At 50.1% G+C, this 22,781-nt stretch overlaps 1 protein-coding gene across 1 annotated transcript in view; it reads left to right on the top strand.

The window, feature by feature from the left end:
• The window catches only part of PRKCA (protein kinase C alpha), a 348,434-nt gene that overhangs the window by 266,344 nt on the left and 59,309 nt on the right, over nucleotides 1-22,781 (top strand). Inside the window, exons 6-8 of the mRNA XM_053655561.1 lie at nucleotides 11,854-12,010; nucleotides 13,077-13,211; nucleotides 13,447-13,543. Of these exons, the coding sequence (XP_053511536.1) occupies nucleotides 11,854-12,010; nucleotides 13,077-13,211; nucleotides 13,447-13,543 (389 nt within the window). The remainder of the gene's footprint in view (nucleotides 1-11,853; nucleotides 12,011-13,076; nucleotides 13,212-13,446; nucleotides 13,544-22,781) is intronic.

Below are 22,781 nucleotides of genomic sequence, written 5' to 3'. Positions count from 1 at the left end.
TTAGGCCTCCCACAGACTCAGGGAAACAGGGTCTTCACCAGCCAGAAAACCTGGGCGGCTTCCCTTTACTGCAGAAGGTCTCCAGCTTTGGGCGGCCAAAATGTGGTTCTCTTTTATCCTTCCACACAGGGTCCTTTCCAAAGGAAAGACAAAGGATCGGCCACAGGCCAGGGCTGGTCTGGGTGCCGCGTGTCCCGAGGGTTAGGAGCCCAGGTATGAAGTGGGGTGGACAGGTAGGAAAGGAAGAAGAACCGTGGTGTTGGTGGGACTCGAAACGATACCGCTGACTCGGTGTGTGTGATGACCATGCGCTAGGAAGTGGATATGCTCCCACCTGGGTCCGCAAAGGCACGGTGATATTGGTCCAAGGAGCTTTGCCCATCAGTTGGAATTAGTTTTGAGGGAAGAAGTTGACCAGTCACCAAGTAGACAGTAGACAGAGCCAATGAGAATCTAAATGGAGTCCTTAGGCGATCACCAAATCTGAATGTAGCTTTCTTTCCTCAGTTAGAAATGAGTAAAGAAAGACAACATTACATAATCTGGGGCCCATTGAAATGTGTATACACTGAGGAATGGAAGGGAGGGAGTATGATCATGGAGAACAGGTTTGGAAGTGGACTACTGAGCAAAAACAGACAGAAGATTTGAGAAAACTCCACATAAACTTCTGTAGAATGCGAGAGTACACCGTCCCCATCAAACAAGAGCAGGAGGTTGTTTAAACAAACAAGTTGAGAGGAGAGGCAAACGGAATTACACACACACGCACACACGCACACGCACAGATACAAAGGAAATTTTATTAGGTGAGCAGGAAAAAAAGCAGCTGAGTGGAATTTCCCTGATTCAGGAAACTGCACCCAGATAGAAAAGGCTGTATTTCAAAACCGGTTGAAAATCTAGAACAATTTAGGGCATAGGCTTGTTGCAGGAATAAGCTCAAGGCCGACTCTCTTACAGTAGACGCCCAAATGTGAACATGCAGAAGCCCCATGGCCCCGTGCGAAAGACGGGGCTCCCCCCACATGTCATTGGGAAAGTGGTCTGAACATTTGGAAGAAGAAAATCAGTTTGATCTTACCTCATACTGTACACCAAAATAAATTCCAAATGGATTTAAAAGTTAAATAGAAGAAGAGAAACAAAATAACAAAACAGCTTCAGAAAGGGCAAGGATTTTTCTAAACTTAAAAGAAGTGGAGGAAGGTTTTTAAATGTTTGACAGGTTTAATTGTGTAAAAACTTCAGTTTCTGGGTTCCCAGAATCACAGCGAATGGAATCTTAATGCTTTTGCTGCAACTGCGACAAGGGGCTGTTGTCATTCATTCACCCCATGCGAGCTCTTCTGAGCCAGTCAGAGAATTCTTTGCCAGACACCCCGTAGGAGACTTGAAGAGGGAGTAAGTCAAAGCAAGGTAGGGGGCCAGGTAACCACATTAAAAAAAAAAAGTTAAATCTCAAAGATCATCAAAAGGCTAAAATTACAATGTCGTTTTTTTTACTTCTCTCACCTTCCCTTTGATAAGACTTTGGTGCAATGTTTGAGGGAACACTTTGCCAATATATGTAGCGTCTTGAATGATTTTGTACCCTTCAGTCCACTTCTAAGAATGTGCCTTGAGGGGGAAAAAGAAATTCAGTGACTATGTAGTTATGCATGAGGATGATCAGTTACTGTGTTATTTATGAAGGTGAAGAATTTTAAACTAAGTAGATGGTCCTGACACAGGGAATTAGAAATTTTTTTAGCAGAAGCAGTGGAATATTTACGATCTTTCCCAAGGTCCACCTGCTACTTTTCTCAGCTCACACCACACCCACCTCAGTCCTCTTTCGTCAGTTTTATTCCAGCAGGACTGGGGTTGAAGCATTGCTGACTCATGGTTTGGGGTATGTGAATAGCCCCTGAATTCACTGGGTCGGAAATTACATGCTTATCACCAAGCAGTGAGACTCACCAATGAAACAGAACATTACATGAATAAGTCCGAAGGGTGAGATTACTTACGTCCCTGAACCCAGATTTGTGTTTGGATTACGTGGACGGGACGGCTGAGCAGGTGTGGTTTTAGCAGCTTATTGCTCCTGCCTCTGTCCCGGGCAATAAAGGAACAAGTATCACAAACTTGTGGGTCGTATTATATTCACGTGGAAGAGATCGCACCCAGCGCTCTCTGGATTTCATCAGCACGGACAGCATCAGGGGACTTGACCCAGCAGAATTAGACGAGACGGGTCTATCCAGACAGTCCCGGACCCCAGCTTGTCCACAGACTCTCAGTCCAGGGCTGCCCAGTCAGAAATTGACCCTCGTTGGTGGTGACAGCCTTGCATTTTACTCTTGAAATCCTGAGAATTTCTACATGATCATTTTTCCCCAAGACTAAACCCCCCTTTCGGATACGTTTTTCCCGAAATCTGGAGCTATGTCATACAGCCTTTAGTCTTTGTGAGCTCAGGGACCCTTTCTTCACAGTATTGACCATGGCCTAGAAAAGAGTGCAACTGACTCCTCTCAGACCTGCCTTGACGCTCCACTGTGCGGCCTGTGCGGTTTTTCCTGGTCCAAGAGTGTCTCCAAGTGGACACTTTATGTACTGCAACCAGAAGACGGAGCATTGGCAGGCTTTCCCATCCGAGTTAGCTCCTCAGCCAAACAAGAATCCTTATGGGTTTTGCCTTACCCTGAGCTAACCCTGGCGGTGAGGGGTGGGGTGGGCGTGGGTGGGGTGGGTGTAGGATCCTATGCAGCCCCTGCCCAAGTTGCTGTCCATCTGTAGAGCTGAAGCTCCGGTGGGCTGGGCAGGCAGTAGACGGAAGGTCGGAGAAGATGGGTCTTGTTCCAAAGTAAGGGCCAGTGGTACTGAGCTGCGTGGAGGGGTGTGCTCCTGCTGGCTCAGAAATGGGCATATGAACCCAGGAGCACAGGACAGGGTGGCCTGGAGCTGCGTGTATTTAGCAGGCAATTACTGAGTGTGAGTGCACAGCCCCGGGCCGGGCTGTTTGGGCTCAGCATGAGCACCAGCAAAGAGCCTGGCCTCACTGGTGTGGAGTGGGTCTTCGGGTTATGTAAATAGTGGATGGGATAGGTTGGGTGCAGTTAAATATTTAACATCCTTAACCAACCAGTCAGAACCGACGCCAGCTCCTAAGTCATGCCCCCATGTACTAGGTAAATGTGGACCAGAGGATGGAGAGTCCCTGTGTATACAGAATTGTTAAAATAGCAGAGAACACAGGGTATTGGCCTCAGGTCTGTATCTGGGATCCTCAAAAACACTGTCACTCACCTGCCATTCAGCCTCTCAGGTCTGATTTGTTTGGGAGAGAAGAGTGTGGCTTTTTGTTTTTCCTAACTAAACAATTCTATTGAATCAGCCTGATGAAGTTCATGGTCAGCTCTCACATAGCAACACTTCAGGGTTAATTTTGCCAGACTGAACTCTACCACTAGTGGGCGCCCACTAATATGTGCCCGCACTCCGGCTAATGGAGAACGGCCCACGCCGCCCTGGACCGACCACCTTACTGACAGCCACTTGTCCCCATTGCCAGGGGCAGCTGTCTGTCCCCATCAGCAGGACCTCTGCCGGGGGCTCCCAGGCTCCTTCGCATGCTCAGCCGCAGCAGGAGTCGCCTAGAGGAACAGTGTCTGTTTCCCTGCCCCCAGGTTCTGAAAGGTGCGCTCCAGCCTGGGAGAGCCAGGCTTCCACGGCTCACACAGCAGAGGCCTCCCCCAGGGCCCATGTGTGCCCTTACACTGTCGTAGCAACTGCAGTGTTGTGTCAAAGGGCGGACGGCTTATGGAGAATCGAGTCTGGTCTGAAATCTTTCGGGGTGGACCTGTGACCAGAGTTAAAACGTGTGTGTATCAGGAATGTGACTTGGGAGCTGTGCCTCTCTGTGTCCACATCCTCGGGCCAGCCGGGACCTGCCCAGTGTCCTTCTGTGGTGACCTATTATGCCAGCCTGATGGCCTGTGGCCTCACCAGGTCTAGTGCTTCACAGGGTCCCACGCCAACTTGTCTGCCATCACCTGTGACGTGCTCCCCTTTGCCAGGGCCCGTGTGTCTGGGGGTTTGAGATGCTCCAGCTCAGGCCCCCTAATCCCGGAACCTCGCACATTGCTAGACAGCTGGACCGCCCCCGAAACATCTTGCCGGGAGGGAGTTCGGTAACTCCTGTTCCGGAAGCAATCTGTCAGGCCACTAGTTTCCCCATCAACATTTGGAGGGCTGGCTGCCGGCACCGGGTGCAGAGCTGACTGTGGCGACGCCGGGGAACTGGCAGCTTCTCCACACCGCGTCTCCCTCACAGCGGCATCAGGAGAGGCCTAAAGTGAGGAGAAAACAGACCCTGAGAACAGGGTGTTCTTCCTCGTAACGTGACCGGGGAAGTGTAATCTAGAGGAAACACGAGAACTTTGTGGTGTGGTTGTGTTTCCACATGATTAGTAGCTTGGGTTGGGGGGGGTCGGGAAAGGGTTTTACCCTTTTTCTATCTGATCCAGCCCACGGGCCCCTTGAAGTGCTGCCCAGGCCGTCAGGAGAGCAGCTTTCTCAGCAGGACCCCCCGGGCTCCGTAAGGTGCAGCCAGGTTAACCAGCAAGCAGACAGGCCCCCTGCCCGCTCTCCTCTGACGGGTCAGCTTTTCTGCATCCTGGTGCGCTTGGTACACACTCCTTCAAGTTCCCATTTCCAAAGCAGCTGTTGCATAATTAAACAATGGCCCCATTGATGCCTTATCGTGCTCCCTGTTTGCACTTGGCCTCTGGGTGGGGCCACGCCCTGGCTGCCTGAAGGAGGTGGGGTTGGCACACAGCAGCAGGTCGGAGCTAGATCGACGTTCCAGGGAGAGGCTGCACATCAGGTTTGTCTAGGATGGAGGGCCACTGCCCCCAAAAAGCCCGATGAAGCCTCGTGGGGAAAAGAAACAAACCTAAGCACAAGCACGAGATGTCAGCCTCCGAAAGGTCCTCTGAGACAGGAGAGAACAACAAAGGACAAGGGTGGGTTCCAGTTCCTCTCAGAACGCACACCCTCTCTCTCCTCAACCCCAGCCAGGACCGATCCCAAGCCTTAGGACCAGGTCAGAGTTCTGGAGGCTCAGATCAAAGCAGAAAGAACCTGGAGGAAGCAGAGTCCTAGGGAGGAGCTAGAGGCCCCTCTGCCCTGTTTGTTACTCCTCACACTGTTCAGTGTGGACCCATGTCAAGGACCATGCACGTGTGGCCTGAGGGCCAGATCTGGCCCACTGCTTGTGCCTTTTTAAATAAAGTTTTATTGGAACACAGCATGTTCATTGTCTCTGGCTTCTTTAACTCTCCAACAGCAGACTTGAGAACTTGCAGTGGAGGCTTTGTGGCAGAGCCTAAAATATGTCCAATCCGGTCCTTTCTAGAGCAGGTTTGCTCCCCCTGTTCTATGCCAACAGCCATACCTGAATGCAGAGGCCGCCTTGGAAGGACCATGCAGAGGTCACTGCTCAGGCCCCGGTCAGACTCAGCTGTACCCTTGATTCCATTGCTTACTAAATGCCCGACCTTGAGCTAGTTAACATCTCTGTGCCTCAGTCCCTCATCCAGAAAATGGGCATCTGACTGAATTTCACAGGACAGGTTGGGAGGATTAAGCGAGCAGGTACAATCAGGCAAATGGACATCTATTGATAAAGGGGCCTGTTGACATACGAGTCCCCTACCGTAAAGTTCATCTTTCAACATGCACAGCCCAAGGCTTATCAGCACATTCACAAGACAATGCAGCCATCGCCACTAATTCCAGATCACTTTCATTTCTCATCACCCCAAAGAAAGACCCCTCAGCAGTGGGCTGAGGAATGACCACCCCAAAATATCAACCCTCATCCCTGGAATCTGTAAATGCGACCTTCTTTGAAAAACTGGAGGTGTGTCCCAGGGTCTAAGCCGGGGCAGGATGCTCCCCTCGCACTGTGCAGTGGAGAAGCCGGCCTCGGCCAGCCTGCGTTCGTTTGGCGGAGGACAAACATCTGGCGAACCCAGGCCCTTCCCCGCTCTATGCTTTCCACTCCCACGTGGAGCTGAAGAATGCTTTTCTGACAAAACGCACAGCCCCAGCCAGCAGGCTTCTCGCAGCATGCGCCCGGTGGATATTTTCAGCATTCTTGTGGGGGAAACGAGCACACTTTGGGATTGTTTGGGATACAGTCATGCGGTTCTGTGGAATGTCATCTCCGGTTTTGATGTTTGTTTTGTGATCTGAAGCATCTCTCTGTTTAGTGCGAATGTGCCCGGCCCACTTTACACCTACGGCAGTCCCCTTCTCTCTCTGTGCTGTCCACGTGCCGTTTGTCCTACCGTCAGTGTGGGGATGAGAGAGACAGAGCGCCGTTCCTGAGTGTGAAGGGGCAGAGCCTTCCCTCGGGGCCCCTTTGGTATTATGGCCACTGGGTGCTCTTGAGCCCTGTGTCTTGGTGACACTGTGGCCTTACTTGAGTCGGGAACTAACCTGCGTGTTCTCTGGCAGATGTCAGCTTTTGTCAGAGGCCCAGCTATAGAGACCACTGAGTGACCAAAACACCCCGGTATGCTAAGTGACCTAAGAATTTGCACCCCAAGATCTGCACTCACGTCTTTAAGTCAGGTGCTTAGCTGACTGCGTTGGTGGCACCCAAGCAGAACTTGGGTTGTACATACACTTTGCCTTCCTGGCCACCTGGCCCCGCGGCACAGCTGGCCCCGGGGGGGTGTTCCCTTCACCTGGGCATGTTCTGCCATCTCCCCCCTCCCGTGGAGGGGAAAGTGCTCGCTCCCCTTCCTCCCCCTTCCTCCCCCTTCTCTTGAGCAAATGTTCTCATTCCCTCCCAGCCAAGGTCAACTTTACTGCCTAGCACAAGACTTATTCAAGTCATTTTTATCCAAAAACAAGCACAAAGCTAGGTTTTATGCAATCACACACTAACCACAGTTTGGCTACCTGGTACCTTTGTGTGATGAACAGGTAATAATGCCTCTCCCTGCATCCAAGGGCCTCCATCTGCCAGTGGGCTTGGGAATAGCACCTCTCTCATTGTAAAGAACTTAAAACAGCATGTACCCCATAGTAATCTCTCCAGGAATGCTGTCCCTTGCCATCTCTACCACCGCCACCATGCTCCTTCCCTTCCTAGAGTGTGAGGGACCTGGCCACAACCCACTGCCACGTGGGTCAGATCAGCCTCGCTCCGTGGACAAGAGAGCGATCACACGCGCACACCCATCTCTGCCTTCTCGCTGCAGGCACACCTCCCAGAAATGTTGCCCATCGAGTTTCCCCGACATTACAGTTATAGTTGAACATGACTATATTTTTATAAGAAATTAACATATGAGCCCAAGGTCTTTTTAAAGAAGATGTTATGGCTGTCTAATAGTTATCAAAATTAATTCCCCGGCTCTGCTCAAAGGCGTGGTTCATGGCGCTGGGTAGCCCCCGCCACCCCGTCCCCTGACATTAAGCAACTGCAGGTCCTTTCCACACAGACGCTAGAGCCCAGCTTGCGGTCTGCCCCAGCTGACCCCCTGGCATTTTTGCACTCTCGTTTTGGGCTGTTGGTAACTTCACACGAGCGTTTGTGTTTTTTTCTGTAGTGTCGGGAAATATAAGTTTTGCTTTTGCACGAGGCGGGGCAGCGTTTTAGAATCTTGTTTACTCTTACTTTTGCTGAGCAAGGACAGCGGTGGGAGGGGTCAGCAGGTCAGCATGCACTGAGGAATCCTGACTTTTGCAGCGGCAAGCCCCCGTTTTGAGTCTTTGTCCTTTTTGGCTTTAAACAGAAACCATAAACAAAGGTGCTTTTAGAGAAAGGAAAAAGGCACAAAAAATAGAGAATTCTTGTCTAAAGCAAAACAAATCATTTGAAGGGCCCTGCTGTCCTTGAATTTGGAGGCACTTGATTTTCACGCATCACCAGACAACGTCTGCTGCAGGCGAACTCTGCGACAGGCAGGGTCACCGGGGGTCACTGCAGATGAATGTGGTCCATAGGCAGAGGGGATCTGGCTGTGTCCTCAGCAGAGCTTTCCGTGTGTGTGTGGGGGGGAGGGGATGAATCCCTCCGCGCCCCCCAGAGCTCCGTGCCCAGCCAGAGTGCCCTGAGACAACCTCAGAGTGAGGTTCAAAGTCCCCAGGGTTGGGGGAAGACATAAGGTGGGTTCATCGGTGTTGGCCTTGACCCAGCTTTTGTGTCAGGTGGGGAGTGCACAGGTGGTTAGCATCGTTTATGCTATGGCTATTCTCTGGGTCATGAGACCCTCTGGGCCATTCTGAGTGGATCAAGGATTGCATTGATTTTGTTCTCTTCTGTTTTTAATCCCAAGCTCTTTGGGGAACAGCGAAGAGCTGCCTGTTGAACTCCAGCCTAACCCTGAGGTCTCAAAATTCCAGTGCTACATGAACTGCGCTTAGACGTACTAGGTTTCTTTACCCCGAGGAACTGGCCCCGCCTCCCGGCCCAGACAGACTGGACGATGGTGGAGGTGGTGGTGGTAACTACGGTGATAAAGATGGCACTGACATCACCGGTAGTAACAGCAGGTGCTTCTCTAACACGTCGCTTGCTCCAGGTCCTCTTCTAAATGCTCCACGTGCAGTAACTCATCCGTCTTCCCAACGGCCCTGTGAGCACTATTATTGTTCCTGTTTTACAGATGAACAAACTGAGAAGTGGGGTAACTTGTCCAACGTCATATAGCTAATAAGTGGTAGAGCAGGGATTTGAACCCAGCTTCCAGCCACCACGCCGTGCTGCCGCTCAGAAGCCAGCCTCCGTCTGAGTAGACGTATCCTCAGGTGCACATCAGGCAGTCACCTGCCTGCACATCTTTGTGGGTCTAGCCTGCCTCTCCCCAAGAAAGCACGGCGGTCGCTGCTTCCTTTCCGCCCGCCCCCTGCCTGCATCCTCATCTCCACTTCCCCTCATCGGGCACGGCCTTGGCAAAGACCCCTGGTTTCGTTCCTAAATGTCAGCTGTTCTGTTTACCACGGGGCAGTTTTAATGCCGATTTTCCAGTCTGGCGAAGCCGCCCAGCCGGCTGAGCTCATGACGGGACAGCCCCTGTGCCGAAACGCTCTCAGGACTCGCACGTTCCGGGCAGCCTCGCCACCTCGGTCAGGCGTCTCCCAGCACCACTGGGGCGTTTCTCAGTCCTCCTGATCTTATGTGGATGGATGTTGTCCAGAAATGCTATCTTACACTCTCAGGGAGTTAACCTTTCAACCCAGGCTGCTTTTCCTCACTGCTGGGCTGGATAGCTGGGCTTCAAAACCGGCACCTGAAGCCAACAGATAGTGAGATAACCCATGTTCTGTATTTCTGTTGAAGTTCTGGGATCAGAACAGACTTGAGTTCTGAAACAGCAAACTCCATGGCCCGGACGCATTTGCTCCTCCAGCAGATGTGTCCTCAGCGAGGCGGCGGCAGAACTGCTGATAGGATGCAAAGGGCAAACGTTCTCACCTGCTTCCCGCCTGCCCTCACGCTGGGGCTCAGCCCCCACGCACAGACCCCAGGGGCGGTCGGGGCTGCAGCAGCCAGAGCGACTAAGGCAGATGTGTTCTCCGCTGCTGTATTTAGAGACCGACTACCTTCAGACCCTGGGCTGGCACAACAGCGCTTTACCCTCCCTTCCCCCAAAAGTCTCATTCACCCTAGTTTATTTATCAGAGCAGTGTGGTATTTTTCCTGCCTTAATTCTGTGGGTCAAAGTAGTTTGGTTCTTACAGAAAATGAGAGACGAGAAATGAGCCACGGGCCCTGTGCTGGGTCTGTCCTTGGACCTGCTGGCTCTCCTAGACTGAAATACCGGACACCCTTACTGTCTCAGAATTGGCATTCCCTGCCCGCCCCCAAAACACTCTCCCTGTGTGCACCAGGGCCACCAATGGGCTATGACTGTTGGTTGTACTTGAGATGACTTTTAAAAGTATTAAATTACGTGGTAAGAAAGGTTTCCCTTTTCAGTTTTCTTTCAATCTAGAAAAAGACTCTGTGAGGCTGGAATATTCCGAATATTCTTAGTCTTGTAATTCCCCCTCTGTAACAACTAAGAGCAGGCCTTGGGCAATTGTATCAGCTGGAAATAAGGAACACTGTCGGGTTGTCACTGTGTTGATTTTCATGGTTACTTTCAATTCATGGCAGACAATCCTGGTTTTTCATTTACCATAGTGATCCATTTTGAGTGATCAATTTTTAGATGCTGAATGTTCAAAAGTGAGGACTCGTCTGAGTCCTCAGATGATGCCAAGTGATGCCCATCCCGGGGCCACACTTGGGGAACAACCTCCAGACCAGTTAAGTCAGACTCCCCGGTGGGGGCCAGGGGCTGGCGCACACATCCGTCAGAACTCACTAAAACATCCTGTGAGTTTCCAGTGCTCAGCAGGGGTGGAGACACACTGCCCGGGGTCCCCAGGGGCAGCGTCTGACTCCACACTACCATCGCATTTTCTCTTCCTTCTCTCTCCTGCTTCTGGCCCTTCTTCTCATCTACTTCCTCACCCGTTTGCTCTTGTTCCTCTCCCCCATCTCCCCTCTCCCAGCTCCCCACACCTGCTCTCGTTAGTGGCACCCTCTGACACTGCTGCTCAGGGTAAGGCATCCCTGGCACCACGCTGTCGCAGCCACGTCAGAAAATTTCCTCATTGCATCGCTCTCCCCAGCATTTGCTTGCCAGTTCATAAGCTGTCAGTCCAGTTTCTGCACATCCCTTTGGGTTGTGTTCTCTGCCAGGAACTTGTGTTAACAACAACGATCACAGTCATGACCCGGCTCTGATGTGTGCCTACCACATTGTTCCAAGTACTTTGCACGAACCTACATCACCAGCCTCCAAACGCAGGCAGCCTGGCCCCGGAGCCCACGTTCAGAGCAGATGGGACCCCAAGTGCGTTGCCCCTCATCCCGGTTCAGGTGTTCTGGCATGCTGTCCTCTGTGCAATAAGAAATTGAAATTTGGACCCACCGCTTACTTCGATAATGTTTGGAATTGATAAGTTCTTTACATCATCAGCTTAAATGCAAATGTCTCTGTAGGAAGCCCACAATTCTAAATCCTGTTGAGATTTTTAACTCATCGCCATTCAGAAGAGACCTGCCCCAGACGATCTGTGTGTGCGTGGGCTGTCTGCACTGCGTATAAACTGAAGATGATGGAGCCGCACCCACACTTATTCTGCCACCGGCACTACTCTTGACAGCCTTGGTGGTCCTCATGAGCTTGTCCGGGATGCAGCCTCAGCGTCAGCCGTTTGGGGCTTTTTCTGCCATTGGAAAGAATCTGATTCTCATCCCAGTGCTTCATTGGAGAGAGACCTGCGGCTCATTTCCATTCCTTGTGGGGAGCCTTATTCTTATGCTCCCATTTTTAATCTTTTGTGGGACTTGGGGTGCTGTTTTAGGACACTAGTCCTTTTCTGCATTGCATTAAAAAGCTTCTGCCTGAGTTTAAGGGAGTTCTCGGGCAGCCAGGTCCCCTGGAGTCCGCCGCCCTCATCGCAGATTTTGCAGTGGTGGGTAGTGGGGGTGAGTGCGGCACACTGTGCCCCGGGCAGAGTGGGCGCTCACATCAAGGAATTGTCGGTTCCCTCCCCCGCCTTCCAGGCGTGCTGTACATAATTCCGCCGGCTTCTCCCAGCAGCCCTGTGCCACTGGAACCGTGCCCCGGTTCATTCGTCTAGACGGTGGCGGTCGGAGGCTTCTCACCTCACCTCCTCTGCCCGTAAACACCATCTGGACATGCCTCTCGTTCAGCCCAGTGCTGACACCGGGCGATAGGAGTCAGGTCTCCTTTTCGTAACATTTAATCTTTCTTCCTTCTCTCTTCACAGTGCAAGATGCAAAAAATCTAATCCCCATGGATCCAAATGGACTTTCAGACCCTTACGTGAAGCTGAAACTTATTCCTGATCCCAAGAATGAGAGCAAACAGAAAACCAAAACTATCCGCTCCACACTGAACCCCCAGTGGAACGAGTCCTTCACGTTGTAAGTTTTGTCCTCTCTTCTCGAGCCAGTGCCCTCCCTACCCACCACAAAAACGCCTGCCTCTCGGTCAGTGATACCTAGGTGGGCTCGTTACAACGGCCTCCACACACCACTTTGTTCCTAAGACTTTCTCAGACGACTGCTGGGGAGAGCTGTTGCCACTCCCGTTTGATGGACAGCAACTTGGTGTCAAGAAGTACATGATGCTGGCCCCAAATTATTATCAATATCTACTCTGCACAAGAATTCTCGTACATTACAGATGATATAAAAATACCTCATGCTGAACTTAGGATCTTTTGAGGGTTAGGGGATGATGTAAGGCAAGGATGATAGATCCTTTTTGATACATTTGAATGATAATTTTTAAGAAATGTAATAAGTGAACAACAGGCACTGCTGTTGCCACTGAAATGGGAAGATCCTTACCTTTAAGCAGGGAAGACTTCTTGGAGGAGGTGGCATTTAAAGTGGGCCTTGAAGGAATACAGGACTTCAGAGCTAGATGGTAGACAGGGAAGAAGGAAGGGGTTACCGGGAGGAAGGAATGGCAGAAATAAGTCAGGGGTTGGAAGGCGCTGGCTGCGGCTGCACATGAACACGTGGTCCTTCTGGCAGACTAGCGCACAGGGAGCCGTTTACCTGTGGAGAGCCAGGAAGAGAGATCTCAGCCGTGTGGGAGAGAGGCCAGCAAGCCTGGCTCGGTAAAGGGCCGAATAAGTAAATATTTCCGACTTTATAGGCAGATAGTGTCTGTCACAGGCACACAGTTCTGCTGTGCTAGAGTCAAAGCAGCCATAGACAATATGTATGGCTATGGCCATGTCCCAATAAAACTTTATTTATAAAAACAAGCAGTGGGCCAGATTTGGCCCACGGGTCCTAGTTTGCTAACCCCTAGTCCAGAGCGTTGGTTACCTGGAGGCTGGAACTTTGTTGGCAATGGGGAGTCACAGGAAGAGCATCGAATGTACTTTTTAGTTTTTAATTTCAAGCTCACATTATGAGCATGGGGTGTCTCCCAGGAAACCATGATCAGCATAACGGTGTGTGTGTTTGTTTGTAGCAAATTAAAACCTTCAGATAAAGACCGACGACTGTCCATAGAAATCTGGGACTGGGACCGGACCACGAGGAACGACTTCATGGGGTCCCTCTCCTTCGGCGTTTCAGAGCTGATGAAGATGCCGGCCTGTGGGTGGTAAGGAAGCCGGGGTCACTGTGTCCGTGTCAGCCAAGGGCCAGTAGTCTCAGGGCGTCAGAGCAGTTAGAGGTTTGGAAACAAGGGGGCTGAAGTCTCAAATGACCATCGAACGTGTAGCTTTCTGACTGTCGTCTCCCTGTGGGACGCATTTCAGGAGAGGCTGGGCCAGAGGCTGCAGAAGACAGGTCGCTGAGCCCGGGGCCTTCACACTTCTCTCCCCTGTCTCTGAAAGGTACAAGCTGCTCAACCAAGAAGAAGGTGAATACTACAACGTGCCCATTCCAGAAGGGGACGATGAAGGAAACATGGAACTCAGGCAGAAATTCGAGGTGAGGATCCCCACAAAATCCCTGGGACCCCTTTCCTTGAGAAAGTTTAATAACTTCAGGCAGAGCCAGACCTTTGAGGTCACCCTGCTGAAAGGGAAAAAGTAGCTTCGGTGTTGATCTTTCTTTTTGTTTACAACCAAAAAATGTTACCTAATCACCTTCCTTTGGAAGCTGTTGACATGCTGCGCCTATTCTCACTTAGAGAATGGAAGTGTCCCAGAAAAGGACATGGTTGATTTGTGCGTAAGAAATTGGTTTGTACTTCTTGGGGAGATGGGCAGGGTTCTGAGTGCAATACTCTCATTCGAAGGAAGGGCTCTGCTCCTCCCAGTGGCGGGAGGTCGTTTCGGCCTCAACCGAGCCCGTGTGGGAGTAATTGGTTTACTGCGCCAGCCTCTTAACTTGTGCTCTAGAGCTTTAGCAAAGACCAAACCAGCTCGCTCTTTCCTTCCCGTTGGGTACCCGAGTTCGCCTTCTGTCCCAAGTTCACTTGTCTTCTTTCCCCTTCCTTCTCCAATTCTCCTCTCCCCCTCGTCTCTCTCTCTCTCTCTCTCTCTCTCTCTCTCTCTCTCTCTCTCTCTCTCTTTCTCCTCTCTGTCCCTATGTCTCTGTACCCACCAAACTTCTCCACTTTTAACAGCTGTTCTTTTCTCCGAGCACCTGCCTTAAGTCCCAGGTCACGGCTTTACATGTTGTTCTGTTTCTTTAATCACCTGCATTTTTTGGCTTTTTGAGGGAAACGTATACCAGCCAGTTCAGTCTGTGGAACTGGCCAATTTGTTTTTGAATCATTCTCGTCCTCCGGCTGTTGAGAAGTCCCTGAAATTCTTCCACCCTGTTGAAATACACACACGCGCAGGCTGCTCCTGCACAGTGATGGAAACGCTGACCCGCAGCGGGTGCGGGTCTTGTTTCCCCTCTTCTACTGTTCCCTTCTCCCAAATAAAACTTCGTCCCCAAGAAACATATAGGTCATATCCAGGTAGAAGGAATTCCAAAGGAGTTAAAACATACAAGTGTTGAAAGTGTTTTGTTATACTGGCATTTGGTTAAAGTGGATATTGATGGCAAATATTTAAAAGAGGGGGCTGTGAGCCCCGATGCCCTCAGGAGCGTAAATGGGTAGAGTGAGTCGCAGGTAATACACATACACAGCACCTAATGGCTGGCCTCAGGGCTGATGAGACAATAGGGAGTGGTAGGGAGTGGGGTGAGCTGGTAAGTTCAGGCCTCGTCTGAAGGCGGCAGCTGCTGCTACTCGGCCCCGGGGACACCGATGTGCTTAGATGAGGGTCCACTGCTGCCAGATCCCCCGGTCCTGCAAGAGAAGCCAAAACCCCACATTTTTTACGACATGTTCTGATTCCTTTTAATACTAGCAGCGAAGTAAAACTTAAACTCTGGGTAAGTCCAACATGCAACTGTTCCTTCAGACACAGGTAGGATTCAGCCAGTGGGACCCAGCTTATGATCCTGCTCTTAAAAGATATAGGAGAAGCCCTGACCAGCGTGGTGCAGTTGGTTGGGCGAAAGGTTGCCAGTTCGATTCCCAGTCAGGGCACATGCCCGGGTTGCAGTTTCGGTCCCTGGTCAGGGCACATGCAAGAGAGCAACAATGTTCCTCTCACACAGATGTTTCTCCCCCTCTCTTCCTCCCTCCCTCCCTTCTCCTCTCTCTAAAAATGAATAAATGAAACCTTTCAAAAACACAGAGGAGAAAAAGAAGTAGGAATATATAATATGTTCTTTCTGAAGAGGCCTTGTAACACCCAGAGGCACGCAAGGATGAAGGTCAGGGTCCGGGGCAGCGTCAAGCACCTGTGCCAGGCATAGCCCTTCTCCTGCTGGCGTTTTTCTTCCACCTGTTTGATTGCCTACTGCCACCTCCGCCCCACAGCTCAGGACAGGAGCCCCATCCCCAGTGTCACACCACCCTTAGGAGGGATGAGTCCTTCTAGAGAGAGTTTGGGGACACTGGGCACCAGCATCACTCAGATGCCCAGTCAGGGGAGAGACCTGAGGAGCTAAAAAGAACCTTGCCGACTGCTGTGCTGTAGCGTGGCCATTGGTGATCACAGGGTCGGGAACCTCTGGGACAGAAGGCATTGGAGAGAGGGACAGCCCTGGGCCGTCGTGATGATGCCACGTGGGGTGGTGTCACACACTTCACTTTGCTGATGGACAAATATCAGCCCACTTTTAATGCTTCATTTCCGTGGCTTCCTGGGGAGTGACCTTCCTGTTTTTCTGGGCAACAAATCCAGCTTTTTACAAAGGTCAGGGTTCCCAACTCAAAAATAAATAAATACATACATACATAAATAAATCAATAGGAAACAGGCCAGAGGGCCTGAGGCCAAAAGTGCAGCATTTCTCTCCATTGGCCAGCTGGAGGCCATGTGCGTGTCCTGCTGGTGACTGTCCTCCCTCCAAGGAGAGCTGGGCCTGCTGCCCAAGGGCAAGTCACGTCAGCCAGGACAGGTTGTGTCAGTGAGTTTCAAGGGGGCGGGGCCTCTGCTGCCCCGTCACTGAGTGTGGTGCTCAGGTACTCAGAGCACCTGCGTGCACTCACAGTCCCGCTTTCCCTTGATTCGCCTTTCAACTCGGACTTCCCAGGTTTTATTGGGATTCGATGAGCTCGTTTACTTAGAGCTTTGTAGAACCCACTGCAAGAGATGGAGTAGGAAGCCCTAGGTGATGGGGTCAGAATGATGTCACAAGTTTTATGACATCTGTCCTGCATTTTAACTGGAACACTCAGACCAGATTTCAGGCAGGGGGTTAGTCACACAGCAGCCTCTGGTGGAGGCTTGTCAACACGACAGTGTGTACTTCCCAGTGCCGACTGCTGGGATGCAGCATGCCGCCGTGGACCAGGGCAGGAAGGCTGGGTCGGCATCGAGCGATTCTGGGTGACAGCACCTTCCCAAATGGGGTGCCATTAGGCATCAGGGTGCGGTGTGGGGGCACTTCCTTTAACCCCCACCCTCTCAGTCCCAGGCACAGTGTGATTGCCCCCTCCGCCAGCTGCAGCTTCCCCTCTGTGTGCCATCCTCTCCAGAGAGAACTTCTGTCCGGATGTGCTTTCCGTCACACTGGTCCTTTGCCAACCCCCTCTTTTACAGATACTCTCCCACCCCTTGGTGACAGTTTGATTCCGCTGAGTGCAGGTTCTTTCATCTAAAGGTCAGTGGTGAATCCGGGCTGGATGAAACACAGCCCGGTGGCTGGTGCCTTTAGGGACAGGGCCCGCTCAGCGGGGTTGTACGATGTCTCGCCCCCCAGGCTGTTCCTTCCACGCCCGGCTCTGTTCCCAGAAAGAGCTCACTAAATGTGGTTTTCAAATCCTCCCCCAGAAACCAGAAGTCGTTCAGTGTGAAGAAAGGAAAACGTAAAAATAAAACACCGGAGCATTTATGGCTCTGCCACTGTGTCAGTACTCGTCTGACAATAACATGGAAAAATTACAAATTTATTGCTGGTTTGAAAATCTTGGCTAACAGAATGTGCAGTGAATGAAGCTCTTTGGAGCCAAGAAAAGGCCCTGGATGGTTGGAAATGACCTTGCTCCGTAACGCATTGTCCCACTAGAGCAGTTCATCTGCCTGAGAGACAAAACAAACCAGAACCTTCACCGCCATCTTCACAGACAGGGTGTCTGTGGTCCTGTAGCCTGTTCCCTGTTTGTCTTTAAACAAAGCACAAGTGGTCTCTGAATCACAAACGTAAAATACATGTTTGTTCACTTGTTCAATAGTATTCCATAAATAAGATCAACAGTCCCTCCTGCATGGAGGTGGCTGTGGACCCTGCTTCAGGTCTCTTTGGAAATGACGCAGGAAGCTATTGAGACGTGACCACGCAATGACCCCTGTGCGGGTCAGCAGTTCCCCTGGACTTCCTGTCAGCAGTGTGGACGTCAGGGCTGCCGTCCTTCCTCTGCTAGCGATGAGGCTCCTGGCCAGAGTCAGAGAAGAGGCTTCCGCAGAGGTGACCCAAGGGTGGGTTCACCCTTGCTCAGCAAACCTTCTGTACAGGCTCACAGGATAAATATTTTAGGCTTTGCAGGCCTGAGGTTTAAAGTAGTTAACATATCAGGAATATCATTGCAGCTGCTCAATGCTGCCTTTGTAGCATAAAAGCAACCATAGGCAATATGTAAGCAAATGGATGAGGCTGTGTTCCAATAAAAGTTTATTTACAAAAGCAGGCAGCAGACCCGCTTGGCCTGTGGGCCACAGTTTACCAGCCCCTGGCTCAGCCCACGGACTCCAGAGTCAAATCCTGACCCCTGCTGTTTGTTAACACCTGCCCGCCCTGTGTGTGTGTTCTCTGCGAATGAAAACAGCAGATTGACTTAACGGTAGTGTTTAAAGGTTCGATTAAGTAGTCAACAGGAAAGTCCTGGAAGCAAACTTATATACAAGTGTTGGCTCTCATCGCCACCACCATCATCATCGTCAATATCAATATGTTTCATTGTAGAAACTGGGTTAGAAAAGGTATTTTTTTGTTTTATGTTTTTAATTTCCGAAGCTTCTCTAAAAAAAATTTTTTTTCATGTTGAAAGACACTCTAAGAAGTGGGCATGTTCCACACCCTGTAGTCCAGCCACATTAGGAAATAGAGGCGTGTTAGTGAGAGCGCTGCCGCCATTTGTAACATTGTTTGGGGGGAATAGGGCTCCGTGTACATTTAGATGGGTTTCTGGAACGTAGTGGGTTTGTAAATTGGGAACTTTGTGTGTATCTGGCGACGGATCGGATACTCGCTGGACAAGATCGGGTTTAAGTGGTTATCGGGAGTCACTAGTCTCCTGCTGAGCCGGCGTGTACATTGACCACGCCTGCTCCTCGTTAGACTCAAGGTGAGCACCTCAGAAAGGCGTGTGCTGTTACCCACACCAGGAATGAACACAGTGTGAGGACGGTAGCAGCTGTAGGTTAACAACAGAAACGACACAGTTTAGTACTGATTTTATTCACCTGAAAGCTCAGGACTTCTGTCCATGCTACTGTTTCGATCTTTTACAAAATCTGGCATCCGGACCATTCGCCTCTGGAGCTATGCCTAGCAGGGTACGTGTGACATTCAGCTTCCCAGTTGGAAGAAAGGGGATCTTCTGGCCATGTCTTTTCCTTGTTTCAAATAGTTCCGGAGGATCTGACTGGCACTCGTCCACTTCCGTGGTTGCCGGTAAGCTTGAGCTACTCGCGTTGTGTTTTATCAGTCGGGTGAGCCTTCCCCTGAGCCGTTTGGACCGCATCCCTGGGTTATCCCAGAATAAAGAAGATGGGCGGAGGCTTGGGGAGGAGGACGGTGAGGCCAGTGACAGGATGACTCTCTGTCCCTTCCTTCGGAGCCCAGCTACTTCCTTCCCAGACCCTGTTCCCGCCTCTGTCCCCTTCTACTCTGAGGCAGAGCCCTCCTCCCAAGGCTCGGCCCCTAGTCCCTGCCACAACTTACTCTCACCAAGACCTTCTCCCCGATCCTGCTTCCCGTAGACTCCCACATGGAGTCCAGTGACTCTATACGAATCGAGCCAGAAGGGCTGGTGGCCCTGGACCCGGCCTTCTGGGGCCACCAGCACTGGGCTTTGGCTCAGGGTCACTTCTCCCTCCGTCACTTTTCATATTTCTGTGTTCATCAAAGTCAAAGCTAAATTCCCTCATTTTATTCCAGATCCCAATCACTGCTTCTAATTTTTACTTTGACGACTCCCTTAGCTACAAATGGACTCCAGATGAACTCGCTTCCACCTGTGGGGTTGGCTGTCTCCCCCACACGTCGTTGACGGTTATTGGAGATTCTGATGTAGGAGCCGGTATTTCCTTAAATGAGGTCACGCCATTCTGTTTTGCTGTCAAGGCTTTTCACTGCTGTCATCGCTTGTTTCAGATCACTCATAAAATAGAACAAATCAGCTAAAAGCATGTGAGCCCTTTTCTGTTCTTACTGTTAACTGTCACGCTTGCCTGCTACCGTTGCTTCACTCCAGGGTGTTAAAACTAACGTTGAAAAACGTTAAAGAGCAACACAGACACATCCGTAGCTGAAAGGCCGCACCCTTTGGTCTGTATCTGCCACGGAATCATTGCATTGTCAGAAAACAATGGCATGAAGTAACGCTCTGTGGGAGCGCCGGCATATGATGTATCACAAATAACTCTTTGGGGTGTCAGGACTCAAGAAAGCAAGATGAGTTTATTCAAATTGCAGTGTCACTTGAAATGGGCGTGAGCTCTCTGTAGGGAAGTACAGGCACACCTGGGAGATACTGCGGGTTCAATTCCAGACCACCGCACAAAACGAGTTGTCATCTTTTTGACAACAGCCGTTCTTCCTGCCTTCAATTTGGAAAATATGCAACATCTGTGAAGCGCAATGAACCAAGGTGTGCCTGTCCTTTCAGAGTTCTATAAAGAGGGAAGTTTATGATCAAGTGTGAAATAACTGCTCTTGGAGCATGGTCTCAGTGACTCCTCCCTTGCCACCCCTTCCCAGGAACAGGGGTTCAGGGGTGCAGTATTGATGGGGACAGTGAGGGACGCAACAGTGACTATGGGGAGCAGTGGGGAGTGCGAGCTGAGCTCCGGGCAGTGTCCGTGCTGAGCGCTTATACCGCTGTTGTTGGGGAAGTGCTGCCGCACCCGGTGAAGGGCCCCTGGAGCCAGTGCTGCTGGGATTCAAGTCCTGGTTTACCCGCCTCCAGCTGCACGAACTTGAGCCAGTTACTCAGTGTTGCACTGTGGTGTTCTGGAAGGGCTGTGCAATTTGGAATAATTAGCCACAGTTTCACACCCGGGCTCTACCACTTACTAGCTGGTGAGCTTGGGTAAGAAGATTCTTTTTTTAAGATTTGGATAACGTATATTTATAAATGCTAAAGAGATGCTTCTGAGAGGCATTTCAGAACCCTGTTTGGCATGTTAGAAATTTTGTCAAGGAATCATTCCTGAGAACGGACCCTGGGTCGCTTGTCCCAACAGTCACGGCTTTCTGGAGCCTGAAGCTTAATTCGGATTATCCTCTCTCGGTGATGTTTTCAGCTGTAGGGTTCCCCACTTCGGCTCTGCTTCAACTCGGTCTCCTGTGTCCCATGGCAGGCAGGAGGCGTTTCACAGTTGTCTGAACTGGTACTTACCTGATTGGCAGCTTTGGCCCTTCCGAGGGACCAGCCCCACCCCCTCAACTTGGCGCGTGCCCTGAGCCATCTGTGCCGTGCCCCAGAACCCCAAGTTGGCCCCTCATACTAAGTCTCATTCTCTCCCTCACTGACTGTCGTCAGCCTTGGCATCTGGCTCCATGCCCAGCCTTGGTCTCCAGGTGGTGGAGGAAAGCCAGAAATCTGCTCATTGGCTCGGCCAGCACAGAGAGCCCAGCCTGTCCCTCCCTCACGGCTTGACTGCCTTGTCAGCTAAATAGTCACACAATGCTGAATCCCAAAGAGTGAATAGGCCACACTTCCTCTTACTTTGGAAATCCTCAGGGGCCTCACTGTCTGGTTCAGAAGCCGCTGGCCCCACGGGTCTATGAAGCGCGTAAAGTGTGGCCAGTCCGAACTGAAACAGGCGGCAAGTATCGAATCCACACCGGGTTTCCGAGACCCAGTAAAGAAAAGTGTGTGAAACATCTTGTTTGTGATGCCTTTTACATTGGTTGTATACAGAAAAATAGTTTTGATATATCGAAAAAAATATATTTAATAAATCCATTGGTATAGTTAAATATATTAATAAATATCAAAGTATTGATATTTCATAGAGATTAAATATCTATTAAATGATATTTAATGTGTAGTAACTATTAGCATTAGTAGATATACTGTTTATTGATATTTAATAAATATTAAGTATTAATATAAAATAAAATTAACATCGATTAGTAACTATGTCATTATTAAAATCTAATATAGAATGTTAGTTAACATAATATAAATATTGATATAAAATACACTAAATTGATTGAGTTATTATTTAATAAACATTAGTACTAATCCTAATATTATTAAACATAGCATCAAACAAACATTGTTGGAATTAACTTCACCTGTTTGGTGTATGTTTAACAAGGTTATTAAAAAATGTGAAATTGCATCCGTAGCAGACATTGCATTTCTGTTAGGGCCGGTGTCAACCTTCCCCCCCCAAGTAAGAAAAATAGTTCACTCTGGGGGGGGGGGACTGAAATGCAAAACCCATGACTTTCTAGTATGTTTTTCCTGGGCTTACAAATCATTGGTTTACAAGAAACTTGGACTTCAGAAAGTAGATTCCCTCCAGATTCTCAGCCTGTTCCTAGGCCTAAGAAGTCAGGTTTTTGCATGGCGGAGTGACTATGTTAGAGACACGGATATAACGCAGTTAGGATGATAGTGGAGCCGCCTACTAATGAACAGTACACACGTCTGTCTCAGCCCCAGAAGTCCCAGCAAAACCCACCATGTGCGTGGGAAGCTGTGAGCAGAGGAGTGGGCTGCAGTGGAGACGCTGAGACCCCATCTGCCCCGCCCTCCAGTCTGATCTCCAGGCCCCAGTAAATGTGTCCCCTGAGGGCTGTGGGCCCATGAGCTACGTTCATGGTAACAGGCATTTTGGAAATAGGTGACCTGGACCTTTTATGGCTGAAATGTTTTTTTGAACAGACTTTTTTAAATAGATCCTACAGACAATCCATCGGTCAGAGTCTAAAGCTGGATTATCAGCAACTTCTGTCAATAGTATGTGAGGTCTGTGACTTTGCAGTTTTTGCATTTGTCACCATTCAGAACCACATCAGGGCCTAAACACAAAGAAGACAGAACAGAATTGACGGTGACGGCCCATGAGCCTGAGCCGCCTTGCAGGGCTGGTGGTACAGGTCGGGGGTCTACCAGAAGGACCACCCTGGAGCCTGCAGGTGGCCTGGGTAGCACAGTATAGCTCCTTTTATTGATTCTGGGGGAACATTTTGAGATTATTCCTACTACTGATTATCAAACTAGTATGCTCCAATTACTATTATAATTTAGGTACTTAAATAACGTAGATAACACTCTGGGGCCAGGTTATATGTGTAAAGAGCAAGCAAGCACCTTTCTGTTTACCATTATTGAAAATAGATTTTCTAAAAGCTTCCTCCCACTGTCTGTGAAGACTTTATCTAATTCAGAATGTTCCTGTCTCGATGGGGAAAAAAATAGTTCATCGGAGACCCTCAGATAAATTGAAGCTATTTGTTGATTTGATCAGGTCTGCTA

This window comes from Artibeus jamaicensis, unplaced genomic scaffold, assembly GCF_021234435.1.
Source record: "Artibeus jamaicensis isolate MK-2021 breed Jamaican fruit bat unplaced genomic scaffold, CSHL_Jam_final contig_1998, whole genome shotgun sequence".
Classification (NCBI taxonomy): domain Eukaryota; kingdom Metazoa; phylum Chordata; class Mammalia; order Chiroptera; family Phyllostomidae; genus Artibeus; species Artibeus jamaicensis.
The sequence above is the reverse complement of the archived record's forward strand: the minus strand, read 5'-3'. Positions and strand labels throughout refer to the sequence as shown.